At 33.1% G+C, this 18,078-nt stretch overlaps 1 protein-coding gene across 1 annotated transcript; it reads right to left on the bottom strand.

The window, feature by feature from the left end:
• Positions 1-9,942: 9,942 nt before the first annotated feature.
• On the bottom strand, positions 9,943-15,878 carry LOC132757197 (uncharacterized). Its single transcript, XM_060748402.1, has 2 exons — positions 15,723-15,878; positions 9,943-15,417 (listed from the first exon to the last, which is right to left on the bottom strand). The coding sequence occupies exon 2, from the start codon at positions 15,369-15,371 to the stop codon at positions 13,782-13,784; it is 1,590 nt and encodes a 529-aa protein (XP_060604385.1). The 5' UTR covers positions 15,372-15,417; positions 15,723-15,878; the 3' UTR covers positions 9,943-13,781.
• Between the last annotated feature and the right edge of the window lie 2,200 nt (positions 15,879-18,078).

Here is an 18,078-nt window from a genome sequence, read left to right as displayed (position 1 = left end):
ATCATTTTCTATTCTGTAATATAAGTGCAACAAAAACTGGATACAGAAGAAGGAAAATAAATAAGCCAATGTCGTATTCTAATCTACGAGATATTTTTATTGAAGTGTTAAAACCTCATGTTGATAATGTTAGTAATTATTGTTTGCATTCACTACGTTCAGGAGCAGCGAGTGCTGCAGCAAATAAAGGTATTAAAGACAGGATTTTTAAGAGACACGGACGTTGGGTTAGTGAAGGTGCTAAGGATATGTACATTAAAGACAGCGTTCATGAGCGTCTGTCAGTGTCTTTAAATCTCGGCTTGTGAATTTGAATTATGTTATAGACAATTTGTACACTTCCATTAATTCGTTGTGTTATGTTAATAATTTTCATTTAATATGCATTTTGAAATATAAGTTGGTCCACAATATATAATTAATACATGCCCGTTCTTTTTGGTTCATCTGACTGTCTAGACGCTTACTCAAATACAGAATTTGTATTGCAACTAGTTGTTGTTTTATATTAAAACAGTTTTAGGTATAGTCATACTCTTATGTAAGGGAAGGAATGGTATAAAGGAATCCATGTATCCACTATTTTAATCTTTAACAAGATAACGATAACTTGATGTTAGTTTAAATACAGCCAGATAAACAGTTTATTACTACGTAAACAAGTTTATCAAATAAACCGCGGCGCAGGAGTGTAATAAAGCCATTTAATAATCAAAGCACAGAAGGCGCTGAATTTGTTTGGGTCTCAGAATGTCAGCAAGGTGAATAAACCAATTTGTTTGTATAGTGTCACCAATGCTGTTTTCCAGTGCTATAGTAAATTGGCTATAAGATTAATCGCAACACTGATATTCAATTAAATGTTTATTTGGCTTAAACAAAAAAAAGACCTGAAAAAAAGACCTGAAAGGGGATTTGAACCCCAGACCTCTCACTTCCAAAGCGAGCGTGTAAACCCACGACCACAGGGAGTTATAAGATAACAGTCTGACGAATACCATATTATTATAAACTAGAGTTTGTAACCTTTATTAATTTCGATATATTTTTTCACGATAAACCTGTTGTTTAACACTGAAGTGAATATTTATGGAGCTGAATATAAGCATGTACATGTATATCTATAAAAATAACACAATATTAGAAATCTTCGACCAATCGGGAACTATTTTCTCGTTACGAAAATTAATGCGCCTGTCATTTGACAATCTTTACGCAGTGATCTCCTTAAATTTTTCGGCGTTAATGTACATATGAAGGGAAGTAACCGCTTCGAGGAGTTTGGACTAATTTCGGCATTTGCAAATAAGAACATTTGGATCTGAAATTTCGCTACCATTATTTGTTTAGTCTGACGACCCAAACAAATAAAAACGATATTTCACAAGTGTAAAAACAATTTGACGTGACGTCATTTGCTCTATATAGAAACATAGTGTTAAAGTGCGCTAATGTTAGCGTTACACTGTAGGCGTGCCATTGAAAAATGACTCTTCTTAATTGTAAACTGTTCTAATTTTGAATATGTGATAAATAAAATATTATATTAGTGTAGATTCAATTACTAAATTTATTAAACTTGTTGAATAAAACAATATTATGCTCACCAGAGGCTCGTATAATAAGATTTTATTCAACTCGTTCAATAAAATAGATTAAACTACACTCATTCAATAACCTCTATTTAAACAGAATTTAATTACATTTTTTTTTAAAAAAGGTCATTTTTAACCGTGGTGTATGTCTACGAAGGGGGGGGGGGGTGGGCAAGTGTCTGTGGGAACAATGCCAAACAAAATATTACACTGTCGTTTGGTAACTTCGTGTTGAAACAGAAAGATACGTTATATATTATTGTCGTCGCAATGTCACTTCACATTGTCGTGTGTCGACGCATTAACACGACAGACGACATTAAAACAGGCTCGACCAGGATACCGTAGATAAGCGATTTGCTGTCATTCCTTACCATTTAGGATAGCAGACAGCAGGCGGATGCTGAATGTTCTTGTTTATAATAAGTTGTTTTCTCATATCAATCTTTAAATAGTCCATTTCGCTTGTTTATATGTGCTATTTGAAGGTGAGGTATATTCAATGTGCCCGAGGCAATGCTTTATTCAAAATATCTAAGCTCTAGTCCAAGGACTTTCACAAGATTTAGATGGGTTATTTTTAAAGTCTAAAATGTCGCCACAAGGATGATAACAATGTTAATCCCAGGGATGCATTTATTCAAATGTTGTAGATATTCACTAGACAATGACAGTTTTCCACAAGATTAAAATGTGTTTTCCTATGTAAACTCGTCACAATACAGCCGGATCCAGTATTGACCCTGCTATGACTTATGTAACTTTAGCAGAAGATCACCAGGTAATGCTACGCCAAATCACTAATCTCTGATAATTTTAGTTTCTGTAAAAATGAGGATGTACAATGTCTGAGCCACTAGCCTATAAACTAAAACCGTGTTTGAGGCCCTGGAACCAACAAGTACAAAGCAATTATAGTGTAAAATTTCTTGCTCATAGAAACAACGGCTAGTAGAACTTCAGATACACTAACCTGCTTATTAGGTTAGTCTTAACCGTTTCCAAAGTGAGTAAAAGATAACTTTGGAAGATTAATATTGCAGTTGTAATCAGTGAATAAAACAGAAAACTAAGAAAAATGAATGCTGCAGTAATGTTATCATTAAATTTTGATTAAGTCATAGACATTTATCTTACTTGCATAAATTCATAGTACTTTTACCAAATCCTTTAAAGGGGAGATAAGTCATGGAAAATGGAAGTCAGTTATGTACCTTGCCAAGATCTTTCTATTCATTATCTCTATAATCTTATAAAACTGTCATAAGTTATTCAAACCCCGTTTAACATATTATGCTAAAGGACCAACTGCTTGCAACAATATAATGTCTATTCAAGCGCCCAAGCGGTCTGACTGGAATATGCACTGTTAGCTATGGTGGCTGATTTGTGCCATTCTTGTTTTCGCCCCGCGATCCCGCCAAAGAAAAGCCGAGAATTAACAAGTTAAAATGGCGGGGGATCGGAGCAAAAAGTCTCTTATAAGTGGGGGCTCGGGATGAAACTTAATAAATTAAACGTCGCCCCGCGTGGGTTTGAAGCAAGATTTAAGAAATAATACGGCGGGGCGCGGAGCGAAAACACGCTAATTAGCGCCCTAATTGATTAGCGTGTTTTCGCTTTGCACCCCTGCCATTTTAACTTGTTAATTCTCGACTTTTTGCTTTGAGGGGCCACGGGGAAAAACAAGCTCATGGAGGGAGGGGGGCATGGGCGCACGGGAAAACTTTTTATTTCTTAAACTTTGCCTCGCGCCCCCACTTATAAACGTGTTTTTGCTCTGCGCCCCCGCCATTTTAACTTGTTAATTCTTGACTTTTCGCTTTGCGGACCGCAGTGGGAAAACACGCTAATTAGCGGGACAAATAGATAGATACTTTTATTTCCTCCAATATTGAAGAGCATAACATATTTACAGAGGTGAACATAGACATATACATAAACAAGTATAATACATATTAACAAAATAGTATATCCAATTTAGCATCGTTCATATAGTAAGAAGAAATGCATTAGAAATATTTTACATTAACTACATAAATTATATCAGATGTAGAAAACAAATATAACAAAATAAATCTTAACTTACAATTTGTCTCATGAGGTGTTATTTTGTCTTAACATATTAACTAGTATACTTATCAAGGATCGTATATAGCTCAAGAGGTAAGTATCAAATGTACAAACAGTTATCAAGGTATCATATATTGCTCAGGAGGTAAGTATCAAATGTACAGACAAATATTAACTAGTATACTGTACAGACAAATATAAACTTGTATACTTATTAAGGTATCATATATAGCTCAAGAGGTAAGTATCAAATATACAGACAAACATTAACTAGTATACTAACCAAGGTATCATATATATCTCAAGAGGTAAGTATCAAATGTACAGACAAATATTAACTAGTATACTTATCAAGGTATCATGTATTGCTCAGGAGGTAAGTATCAAATGTACAGACAAATATTAACTAGTATACTGTACAGACAAATATTAACTAGTATACTTATCAAGGTATCATATATTGCTCAAGAGGTAAGTATCAAATATACAGACAAACATTAACTAGTATACTTATCAAGGTATCATATATAGCTCAAGAGGTAAGTATCAAATGTACAGACAAGTCTGTACACACAAATATTAACTAGTATAGTTATCAAGGTATCATATATAGCTCAAGGGGTAAGTATCAAATGTACAGACAAGTCTGTACACACAAATATTAACTAGTATAGTTATCAAGGTATCATATATAGCTCAAGAGGTAAGTATCAAATGTACAAACAAATATTAGAGAAAAAAGAAAGTCACTAGTATCAGATATACAGGTTGCGTTGTGTGGATTGCAATATAGTTTGAATGTAATAGTTGAATTTTTATAATAGTTAACATGTATATATTTAATCAAATATTATAAGAAGGTATATATCCGTGTGCTAGTGGTGATCATTATGTCACATAGATTACAGTAATTTAAATTAGAAATAAAAAACTGCTTTAAGCATTGATTTGTATCCTTATAACATTATGTTGGCATATCTGTCATATTTGACAAAAGTCTATGCGGACGAAAACGAAAACGTATAGACTGATGAGATGACAATTACATGATATCATGTTATCTATAAATATAGTTATACTATTTAGAGTTGGTTCCAATTTTATTAGTTTTACAAGTCCTGTATTAGGTATTTATTACACCGAGTAAATTCCGGCTTTTTATTCATTATAGAGACCTGGAACTCTATAAGATTTCACAGTCACCCTCCAGTTACCAATCTTTTCTAGTTTGTGCGGATCTTTAAGAGATTACGAATAGACTTCGCAACTCTATAATTGCGCAACGCTAGACTGTCATTATCAGATCCTAGCCGAAAACATTGCCAGCATTGTTCCTCAGGTGACAACGCAAGAAGGTCTATAAATGTTGTCATTCCGCATTCCTCAATGACTGAGTCCCACAATCTGATTATATTGTTGTTGTTTACCGTACAGAAGCACATCAAGTGTACGATTTGATTTTCGCAAAGCCTGTTGCATTTTCTACATGTTACAACATATGACTGGGACATAAAAGTACCTATAGTTTCCATTAAAAAAGAACACATATACGCCGTTTTAGGGTTATTTCTTGATACATACCACAGCGTCGCTGGCAATGAATACTGGATTATTCCACATAACTCACGTCTTGACAGTATTAATCGGTCAACACGCGTGTAGGTTGCAGTATTTGTAATGGCTGAGCGTAAAGTAACTTTCCATGCATATTTCGAAGGGAATACGCCACTTTCTAAATATGAGTAAAGGACACTTTCAAGATTATATTTCTGCAATAGTCTGTATACATCGGGTATAAATCCACGACTCTGATTGTCACAGTTCAAATACTTTATCAGTCGCGTAATGAACACTTGTTTTGCCAAATATTGGCAAGGCAGACGACAAAATTGGCCTAAGAAATTTAGCTTTCTGTAGTTTATAATTTCTTCAATACTGTCAATATTTATTGAACTTAATGCAAAGTCAGTGGATGTATGGCGTTTAAATGTTTGCATAAACTTAACACAAAAGCGGTGAGACAATTCAAGTGTCCGAATGTCTGATGCTGAGTATACATTCCATAACTCACAACCGTAGAGGGCCATTGGGAGTACGACTGAGCGGTAGATATTAGGTTTATATGAGCTGGGTGGATGCCACTATTAACGATGCTAAGCAATGTCCCACGTAGTTTGTTAGCAGCATCATAAAACAATTTCTTTGTCGACATATACTTATCACATTCGATGCCCAAGTGAGTGTAATATTCAACCTCATTAATACGCTGACGCCCAATATAAAATGTTCTATCCTCACTCCCTCATCCTCATTGAAGACTATGATCCCACACTTCCCCGCATTGTATCTGTATCTCCACTGACGAGAGTACTCATAACATATATCTAACATCTTGTCCATACCTCCTTTGGAAAACGATACTAAATACTTATCATCTGCAACGGTTGGTGAGCTAAGTTTAATATTATACATATCAAAGCCATAATCACTTTCTTCCAATTGTTTTATTAATCCGTTGATATAGACGAGGTTTAAGCAGAGCGGAAAAGTTTTGCCCCCCTGACGGGTGCCTTGAAGAACAGGTAAAGCTGTGAGATATTAATCCTTTATGTCTAACACAACTAGTAGCGTCTCTATACATCTCCCGGATTGAGATAAGCGATGTTTTGTCAATGTTACATTCTATAAGCTTATAAAATAATCCTTGGTGCCATACAGTATCAAACGCTTTTTCCCCATCCAAGAAACATAAGTTTCGAAAAGTGTTCCGGGCAAAAAAATACACTCTCTCGAAGCACGAACGAGGTCATCAGACAACCCAGTTGTTCCTGGAAGCCGCCCTGTTGCATATTTAACGTACTGTGAATTACGTCCTTACATCTGGATAACAAGATGAGTTCATATACTTTAAGTATCACCGACGAAGAGTGATAGCCCGATAATTATTCGGGTTATCTTTGCGTTTATTACCGCCCTTATGTAACGTTATTATAACGCCAAGCTTAAGATTATCGGGAATATATCCTAAGCGGAGCATAAATGTGAAAAGGTTGGCCAAAACTCTTGAAGCAATGTCTTTAGCATAAATCAAATGTTCATAAAAGACAAAATCTTCGCCACATGCTTTACCTTTTGGTAGGGACATGATAGCAGTGGGCACTTCTTCGGGTAAAGCACGTACATTTTTATCAGGTTCAATATTACTAAGAGTTTCATCCACAACAGTACATACCGTCTGTTTGAATCTGTCGTCAAAATCCGGTGATTCGCTGGGTTGATAAAGTTTTCTAAAATAACGTCCCCAGTGCTCTGTGAGTTTTTCACGGTCACGTATAACCTCATCATCAAATTTAACTCCGGAGCTCACCTTACATTGTGTCTGTCTTTTTCTGGAACTAACATGCTTCCGGAATTGGTTCGAATCTACTTCGGCTGTCCTGTCCAATTCTTGATCCATGAGTTTTAGATGCTCAGCTGTACAATTTCTCATCATTCGTCTAAATATACGTTTGGCCGATTTATATTCAACATAACTTATGTGATTGTCAACACGTGGTCTTCCATCACGACACCATTTATCCCTCAAAACTGTCATTTTCTTATGGAAGTTTGCGAGTTCGACATTCCAAAACGGTTTCAAATGTTTCTTAAATGTTTTCTTCGGTAAAGATTGTGATGCACTATTCAATACTTTCTCTGTGACAGTATTATACGCTATATCAACTTCTTCACGATCCAGATCAGTCATTTCAATATTTAACAAATCTTTATCGGATGAAAGAAGAGACCGGAACTGTTCTATACTCTCATCTGAAGCTTTTTTCCAATTCACATTATATAAATTTGAACTGTTTTTTACATCAAAATATGTTTCAATATGCACATAAAAAGAAGCTATAATCGGCCTGTGTCTAGAAACATTTAAACAATCATCATCTAATATTTCACAAAATGATACTAAATCTAAAACTTCTACTGGTAGACATACATAATCTATCAATGTATGATAAATATTATCGTATGAGACATATGAGTTACTGGCACCTAAACAAATCGGCAGCGTATTCACAGCACATAGATTACAATCAGACATAAATCGCAACAATAACATACGACGAAAATTGGTCGGCATTGCATTCCACTGTGCATTATAATCGCCAATGAATACAGTCACACCGTGTTGTGAATACATGTTATACAAATCGTACAATTTATCAATGTAAGTTGAAAATGCAAAGTTTGAATGGTTAGTGCATGGCAAATATATCTGAAAAATAAACATATATTGGTTATTTGAGATCTGCACTTGAATACCAGCGATCCTATCATCATCAATACATAAAGGTGTTACAATATTGTCAAATCGTTTGTGCCATAAAATTGCAACACCTCCTTTACCAGATCGTAATCTCGGATTTACATCACTATTACAAACTGCATGATAATTATAATCCATGCTTATACTATCAATAAAATGTAAATTGTGGGGCATTAACCAGTGCTCTGAAACTCCACAAAAGTCAATATGTCTATGATAAAACAGAAGATTTCTAAAAGTTTTTTCATAGTTTATAAAAGTTATATTTTTAGTTTTCTGGTTAAAAAACAGGGCAGCATTTCACCTCTTGCAGGCATGATTATATTGGAATTTGCCAAATTTTCTTGTTGCTGAGCTAAAGAATGTATTTGTCTCTGGGTACCTGTTTTGAGTGTTTTCATACAGTCACGATTGTATTTGCTCAAATAAGCAGACCTATCTCTCCTACGTATGCCCTTGTCGTTTTGAAATGTTAGCTGCTCATTTTACATGTATATCGATTTTGACAGGTTTCATGGTCCTATATAAACGGTTGTTTATAACGAATGTATAATACTGTAAACTTCTCTTTAGACAAAAAAAGATATCTTAATAGATTAACGGCAGCCGTGTATATAAAACTATATAAACGTCAATATTATCCAATGAAAAGCCATGTTACAATGTTATGATATTAGTTATAAAATTATTTTTGACAGGTTATATAGCCCTTTGGAAATATAACCCAATGTCGCCAGACAAGGGATATATTGCAAACAACCGTATATAATTATATCACCTGTCAGAAATACTTATAATGAATCTATAATACTGCAAGCTTACCTTAAAAAAAAATTCTTCATAAATTGACAGCAGCATTGTTTTTAAAACTATATAAACGTCACGATTATCCAATGCAAAAAGACGTACTACAAACTTGAAGCATCATAAATGTCCATATAGGGACTTACTTTGTATTATTTTACAGTTTATTTGGCCCGTTACTCTATTTATTGCATATATTGTAATCATACATTATACATATATTTTCATAGTCATACTAACATAATACACGTAATGGATTTTGACGGAAGCACCAGGTGCTTATTAAAGTCAATCTCAATTATTGATAAATTACAATAAAACTAATGCATGGCTGGTAGATGAGCAAGTAAAGAGCATATAACAAATGTGTAACACAACCGCTTCTATTGATTGTATACAAAATAATTTTGAAAAAAATTCACAAAACTAGGCTATGTGGTAAGGCACTTGAATTATTTGTAATTGATAGATATTTTAATATAATATATTAATAGAAAAAAAAATTTAAAGAAAGAGAAAAAGAAGAAGGAAGATTAAGATGAAAACCAACGTTTAGAGATGAAGAGACAAATGTCTCTTTAGCACATATACAGTATAAAAGCTACCAGTGTAATTGTTAAGTCGTAGACAGTACTTTGCAACATTTACTCGTCATGCAAACCTCCCACTATCCATTATGTATTTTTGGACGGCCAGAAATAACTCCGTATTGTCTGATTGAGAAAGAGAAACATCCCCAAACAGAAGAGTATGAAGAGAGACATTTTGAGTGATTTGACGCACTTTTGTAAGAAGGCGGTACTATATCTATTTAATGTGTGCTGTTAAACTAATGAACCGCTGTAGGTTTCAAATACCTTATTATCATGGGCTCGCGATTGTCAGATCACCTGTCAATACTTTTAACCAATACTTTTCAAATCATACAGTATACCCCGTTTGACATTGCCAAGACAATCTACCTGAACCTAAGATCATCCGAGGTAGCAAATGCATTTGCAAACAGTTCTCTGGCAGAACTAATGTGAATAAAAGTATCTGTTGTAAAATTAGGAAAATGTAATCAAAGTTGCTGCAGTACTTTAACTTCCATACGAAATACTCAATCTTTATAAGTGAAAGCCAAAAGTATTCAAGTCAAGTCAAATAATTTATTGGCAAAAATATACATTCATCGCCAAGTAACATTTTGGCGGTATAATACAAAGTACAGAAAAGTAATATACATTATAAATTATACATATAAATATGTTTGAGTATACAATAATTTAAACAAATGTATTAAGTAGATTCAATTCTTAGTTGCATTGCTGAATAAACAAATTTAATGCTAAGTGAACAATTAACAGTTTAGTTTGTACGTTTTGTTATTGATATGAATTTATTTAAATTATGTAATGAGCAATAATGTCTAGGTAAATATGTTTTCCTTATGTCATTATAAATTGGACATAAAAATAAAAAATTTAACTTAGTTTCAATTTGTTTCATATTTTATAGTTTTATACAGAATAGTTCTATGTCAACTTCTTCAATAGCTAATACATCAATGTACACTCAAAATATGGTTTCGCCAATGAGTAACCTTTTGGAAAAATAACAGAACACCAAACATCAAAAAGCTTTCGAGAAAAATAATAAAAGCATTTCTGAAGCATATTTACAAGTTTAAATCATAACAAGAGCTGTCAGTTAGACAGCTTGCTCGACTTTTCTTTGTGCTTAAAAGTAAAATAAGAGCCAGGGTATTGAACAATTTTCAATGATAAAAAAATATATCAAAATCTATGTTGCAGTTGTGGGCATTGGGCAGTGACCTTATACCCTCAAATAAGTATGTGAAGTTTCAACCCCACCCTTCAATTGTTTTGAAATAACGTAAGTCATAAGCAAACACATGTAAAGAGTATCGTTGATTACCTTTAAAACGCTATAATAAAAGCATTAGCACAATTTTCAACCCAATGATTCAAAATTTTCTCAGTCTATGGAAGGGTAGAACCCACCTAAATCCACAGGTAAAAGTTGGTGATCCAATGTTCAAAACCACGTGGCGCGCCTGTAACATTTGCACTTAAGAGTTCGAACTAAAATATTTTATAGAAAAATTAAGATAAAATCTAAATAATGTCATGTAGATCTACTGCATCTTTTACGAAATTGACATATTCTTTTTCTGAATTATTTTCAGGCCCCTATTACAGATGTGTAAACATTCAAAAAGCGGCAAAAATTGGAAAACATGGATTTTTAACGAACGCTGGGTTGTTAACTTATCTTTCGGGCTGGTGACTGTCATTTCTTTTGCATTACAGTTTTTGCTCGTAGGATACTCAAAAATGTCCAAATGGCAACAAAAGCAGTTTTGCATGTGAATGGAAGTGTATTTTTCAGACTGTTAAAATGAAACCAAAACTTGGCGACTATATATGGCCATCGTAAGTAAGTTGTATCTTTTGCTTTGCTCTTAATATCCCTGACAATGTCGGAATGTTAAGCAAACTAAAAGTGAGGTACCATTTGGGTAAAATCTTTAAAATGTAGTGAATTTTTTTTTGATAATTTTCACTGTGAAATTATCAAATAAAATCCACTCAAAAGCATCAAATGAAAAGTATTATAATTAAGTTGACATGGTAAAAACATATGTAAAACACGACAAAACATTTATTAGAAAAATAATATTTAAAGGAGGTCGTTAGGTAAGTTTTACAGTTTTTACGGGGCACAATTTATTTGTGGTACTCATAGAAACTCCGTAAGTTACAATATGAGTTACACAAAACATAATTACTTCTATTTATAATTATGAATTAAAAACATACTAAATGGAGTTAGTTGAGAGGTCTGAGGACAAAATAAATATTAAAGGAATATTTTCAAAAGAAAAAAAAACAATATAACACATCAAAACATCAATTGGTGCACAAAATATACTAATTTATTCTTAGTAATTCCAAGTATACTCAACACTAAAGACAAATGCCGATCCACACATCCACATATGAAAATATATACCTATGAGTATTTAAAGCAGCATTTTAGTCTTTCTTAAATTGGTCAAGATGTCCACATTTATTCGAGTTTGCTCCATTTACCTTTAGAACATATGAAATATAATTTTTGCTTCAGCAAAAGATATCCTTGTTATTTTGGGTTTTGAATTTAAAAATATACATTTTGACATACTGAAGAACTATAACGTGTTTACATTTTGTACTATTTCCGTTAGTGTAACCCAACAATGGTTTCTTTATTCAATTTTGGCATGTTAAGTTTATCTATACAAATTTCGTGCATTGATTTATTGCTGTGAATACATTCCCAAAAGATATGTTCTTTAGTTTCATCCTGATCATTACAAAGGCTACATCGGGGACTTTTTATTTATTTAATTTTGAACAAAAGATCGTTCGTACCCAAAATCAAATATGAATAAATATCCTTTGACAGTTTGAATTGTTATGACACTCAATGTCAAAATTTTTAATTTTGCACGATTTTTCTTATAATTGGCTATATAACCTTGTAATTATAAATGGAGAATCTTCATACTTGTATTAAATAATTATTGGAAGAGATCTTTAACTAGATCAAATTGATTTCAATGACTCAGAACTTGAAAGCCAAATGATTGAATTTTGCTTGATTTGTGCGATAATGAAATATAAATGTGTTATTTATGAATGGACTTTTCTTCGTTGTTTTATTCAAATAAGACATATAGAAAGAATCACAGATTTCAATAATTTTCTGTGATTCACATATTTTACTCAACGATGAGCATAGTATATCTTTAAATATATGACTCAACTATTTCTTTCATAATTAAAGGCTTCCGGTCCAAAATAGATATCAAACAATAAAATTAGCATTTTTATATGGTTATGTCAATATAATATTAATAAAAATTTAATATTAATATGACGTTTTTATATGACGTTATCTACTACTTTTAATACATTCCAAACGATGACAGACATAGGTAGATAACTCATCAATCCAAGTTGATAACAAAATCATAGAATGCAATACTTAATTTTGATATCTGTCGGATCCGAAAAATTAAATACTACTAAAAGTCTTCAGTGTGTCACAATATAAATACGGATTACCAGTGTATTAAACTTGTAAAATAGCGTTTAATTGTATTTAGAAATATGCCACCTTGTCGAAAATAATAGAAGTAGAGATATACATTTCTAACATCGGTATATTTACAACAGTGGTAAATGCATGATATTCACATTCTATACATCTAATGTTCCTTTCTAAGCAAGTAGCACATAAACGATCATTGTATGAAATATTTAAATGTCTGCCTATCTCTATGTTGAACATCTGAACTTTGATTAAGCAATTTAATGCTTTAATGGCATTTCAATAGACAAAAATCAAACTCTCAAAATGGTTATAATATAAGTCGGCTCGACTTGAGTTATTAGTTAAGACATAAAAAATCTACATGTAAAATGTTATCCATTTATCGGCTTAAAATAAAAGCCCATTAACAGCTTATACATTGCGTTGATTTATTTTTGTGTCTTTCAAGCTGCACAAACTCTTGGGATTTACTTACGGGAAACACGACAGTCATAAATTAACATTATCATGCAAGTTCTGAGTACGACAATCCATCAATAAATTTTTAAACATTTTTAATCACAGTTTGTGAAATCCATGTTTATCCGAATAAAAGTAATTTAACATGTGTGACATACCGTTTATTTTTTTCAGCTAATGTTTTACCAGACCATAAGTTTATACTAAAATGGTGCTTAAGGTAACTAACAAAAACAAAGTTGACTCATAACACTGTTTACATGTCCGTCAAAAGTCGACGTCAGCAAACCATAATTCTTTTAGCCAATACTAAATCTGTCTTTGATTTTTGCTTAAAGTATAGTTTCTTGCATGCATCTGATTTTGAATGTTTTGATTTTAGTATTTCTTACCATACCCACGTATAAACATTCTTCCTCTATTTGCCTTCAAATTGCGATACTTAATGGGTCACGAACATCTTTCAATCCAACGAGGATTCCTATTTTTGTCAAGTCCGAGGTTAATTGAAAAATATTGTTTGACTTCTCGCCAGCAACAAAAACCGTCCCATGTTCATCTATCGCTAATCCTCTGGGACCATTTAGTTCCTCGTCCTTAGACACAGCTCCAATTCTACCATCAGAATATATTTTGATCACGGCATTTCTTTGTGCGTCAGAAACATAGAGAGATTCTTCGTCTAAGCTTAGAATTATATATCGCGGACTCATAAACAACTTATTTCCCAAACAGTCTTTATCCAATAATCGAACTACTTTACCAGTTTCATTTAGTATTGTAATTTTGCTTGTAGGTTCTTTATATGACACATACAAATAACATTGACTTTTGCTGTATGCCAGACTGCAGCAATCCTTTCCAACTCCAATGTCCTTTTTTCTATCGACAAATTCTGAGTTTATTATGTCAAACAGTTTGATTTTGCCATCAAGTGGTAGAGCTACTGATATTCCAGTCCCATTTATGGATATTGCACTCTTTGGACTTGATGACATAAATAATTTTGATAAAACATTCTGCTTGATGGGGTCAACCAACACAATGGCACTACACATGTATGTAACAACAACAAGTAGATCATCTTTTATTAATACATCATTCATATTTGTAGGACAAATCCATCTATAGTACAGATTAACATCAATATCGTTCTTATAACACGCTGTTTTTGTCAGGAAAGTTTCTGAGAACAATATGTTTCCAAAGTCCGATTTGTCAACTATGCGGCTTGGGTTTGCTTTGAACTCGTATGCCATAATCTGCTTCTTTAAGCATTCAAGACCCTTCTCGACTGGAGCAATGCTTCGGTCTATGTTTTTGACGGCAATAAAGTTTGAGCAGCAGTTGTCCGATTGAGACTCAACAGAACGTAACATGGTTTTCATAGACTGAACGTTGCACGACAGAGAATCTATTGACGGTTTAAACGTGTTTTCAATCTCATCACTTTTCTTTAAGAAATGACATTCAAGCTCTTTGATCTTACTTTCTAAGTTTTGTCTGTGTTTTTTTATAGATTTTCGAATGTTATCTTTCCTTTTTGTCGTTAATTTATCGATTGTGTCTTCAATGTTTGCCAGTTTATCAGTTGCTTCAGCAAGTTTCGTGTCAACTTGTGTTTTCGATACCTTGTTTTCCCATGCAACTTTGTAAAGAGATGTCCATGTTTTATTTCGACATCCGTCTTCGTGATGACAACCTTCGTTTGTTATACATTCTGCGCTTGCGAAGTTATTACATTCCGTGCAAAAATACTTCATTTGTTTCATGTGATGCTTTAAACATTTCTCAAAACGTACATCCTGCGGCATTTCATCTTTACTTTTAGTTGAATGTTCAGGTTTATACTTAACATGGTACAACAAACAGCAGTTACACAAATATTCACTGCAATCAACACAAAACCCATCAGCTTCAGCACGCTTTCCACCACTGTCACAATGTTCGCAAATATTAGGAATATACTCCTCTGACGATGTTGTTTCAATGTCAACATTTCCATCTAAATTTTCCATTTTCTTGATTTTAATTGATAGTGTTTCTGGTTTTCTTGTTCCCTGCCTATTAGTATAAATAGAATAGATTAACGAAATGTTCAAATACTGTATGTTGCTTGAATCGATGCATTTCATAGCTGCAAACATGCAGATATCGCATTAATTAACATTAACCAACCAATGTAAAAGTTTATAACACAACATCGATATTATGAAAATTGTTTTTAAAGAAGATGATATACAACCAATAATACGAGAGTAAGTTCAGTTTAATTCAGGGACATAGATAAATATTTTAGTGGAGGAAATGAATCGTAACTAGTTGGTGGAGAAAACACTACTGTTAAGTATGTGTAAAAAGTCACTTACTTTAGTTTATACTAATAATTTGAACAGCCTTTTGTTGTGTTTCCACAATAAACAATTGCATGATATTAAATTCACAACTTGAAGTACTTGAGAAAAGACAAATCCTATTTTTTAATAAACACAAAGTGGTATAAAAATGCTTTAATGCATCCGCCCTTCGTGTTTTCTTTACGCATGCGTAAAGCTATCATCGGTAAAGTCTACTTTAACTCTATATGTAGGTATTGACTTTCTTCTAAAAAGTTGCATTTTTAAATCGCATATTACATTGTAGATATGATCACATGTTCATACGTTACTCGTACAACGCTTTAAAACCCTATTATTTACAATATATAAACGGCGACGGACTATTTAGAGTCGCTTAACTTTTATTTAGACTATTCATATGGACGTGCACATTATATACACAGGAGTGTATTACATTAAAACTGTAAGAATTTCGTGATTCCCCATGTATCCACTATTTTAATCTTTAACAAGATATCGATAACTTGATGTTTGTTTGAATACAGCCAGATAAACATTAATACGTAAACAAGTTAAAACAGAATTTCATTGCTTTTTTTTAAAAAAGTCATTTTTTACCCATGTTATCTTTTAGGAAGTTTTAAACGTTGTCAAATAGCGGAAAACAATCTACAGGTTAATTTAGCCGTGATGCATGTCTACGAAGTGAGCCAAGTGTCTGGGTGCAATGTCAAACAAAATATCCTCGTCGTTTGGTAACTTTGCGTTAAAACAGAAAGATACACTGCAGCTCATTATACATACATATAGGGACTTACTTTGTATTGTGTTACAGCCTATTTGGATGTAGGTTTACACATACCTTATCATTATGTGATGGGGATCGTCGGGTCTCATGTCAGTACTTTTAACCATGTAGTATATCCTGTGTGACATTGCCAAGGCAATCTTCATGAACCCAAGATCATCCGAGTTAACAAATGCATTTGATAATACATGTAGTTCCAATCTGCTTTCTGAACAGAAATACCGCTCATAAAATGTTGACCTGTCAATATTAGCATTTGCATTTGCAGCGTGAATAGTAGAAACACATGAATAGTAAAAACGCGTTATACGAGGGTTGTCCAAAAAATTTGTGCACTGCAGTTATTGTCGTGTGAGTTATTGATAGAAAAACATTAATTAAATATCACTTGAAGGGGAGATATATCTTAAATAAGAAAACAAAAGAAAAAAACATGTAACCGGCATGTCCTAAAAACGAATCGTCATACAGTTACCTTGGTAACGTAATACCGGCGCACGACAAAAAATCGGGTTAGTTCATTACTTTGATGCATCACGGTATTCTTTAAACACTACATATTAACGTTAAAATTCAGGGAAAAGTGTGTGAACGTATTCCTAACGTCACTAGAAAATATGGCGTCATTTGCCCTATTGTAACAGTCGTAAACAAACATTTGTGTGCGGTCGTCAATACTGTAATTACGTGAAAATGTCAGTCGATAAACGTCTGGAAATACGGACGATCATTAAATTTGGTACAAATTTTGGTAAATCATCAACAGATACCTACAAAGAACTTAAAAGGGCAAGTGGGACAAGTTCAGTGTCACGAAGGCTGGTTTTTAAATGGCACAAACGCTCTGTGGAAGAGAAAGAGAGTCGATAGACGATGACAACCAGTCAGGCAGACGTTCGTCCGTAATGCCGGCGCATGTGACGAGGGTTGTCCAATATATTCCTGCACTGGTAGAATATGCTACATGTACGTTGCATAAAAAACAATAAAAACAACACAATTCTTTTCATCAATCATTCCTCTATTGACAGTAAAACAAATTATAACATAAAAAGCAAATACCACTTTATATTTACAAGCAAAAATCAATACATTTACAGTAATGAACTAACCCAATTTTTTGTCTTGCGCCGGTATTACGTTACTCAGTTTCAGTTTCAGTTTATTGGCAAATCGGCATATACAATATACCTTTGGCCATTTACAATATACAAAAGGATGGCCAAGATAATACAATTTACATTTAACATAAATACAATACATGAAATACAATACAGTTATAATACAAGAACCTAAGAAGCAGCAATAATTGCAAGTTTTTCATTTCTCAAATGCATAGCATAAAATACAAATTTGGCAATATTCCTAATAGTTCTATTATTACTTGAAGACAATAATCTAGTAAATTTATTAATGCATGGAAAAGAATAATTAACATTATATTTTCGACGAAGGTTTCTATAGAGTGGACAGCATAACAAAAAATGATATTCAGATTCAACATTAAGTGAACAAAGTTTACAAGTTCGTAGGTTTCGATCAATACCTGCAAATCTACCACTTTCAATTTCAAGAAGA

This window comes from Ruditapes philippinarum, unplaced genomic scaffold (assembly GCF_026571515.1).
Source record: "Ruditapes philippinarum isolate M1 unplaced genomic scaffold, ASM2657151v2 ctg5372_1_1_1_1, whole genome shotgun sequence".
Lineage (NCBI taxonomy): Eukaryota > Metazoa > Mollusca > Bivalvia > Venerida > Veneridae > Ruditapes > Ruditapes philippinarum.
This window is presented reverse-complemented; position numbering and strand designations above follow the sequence as displayed.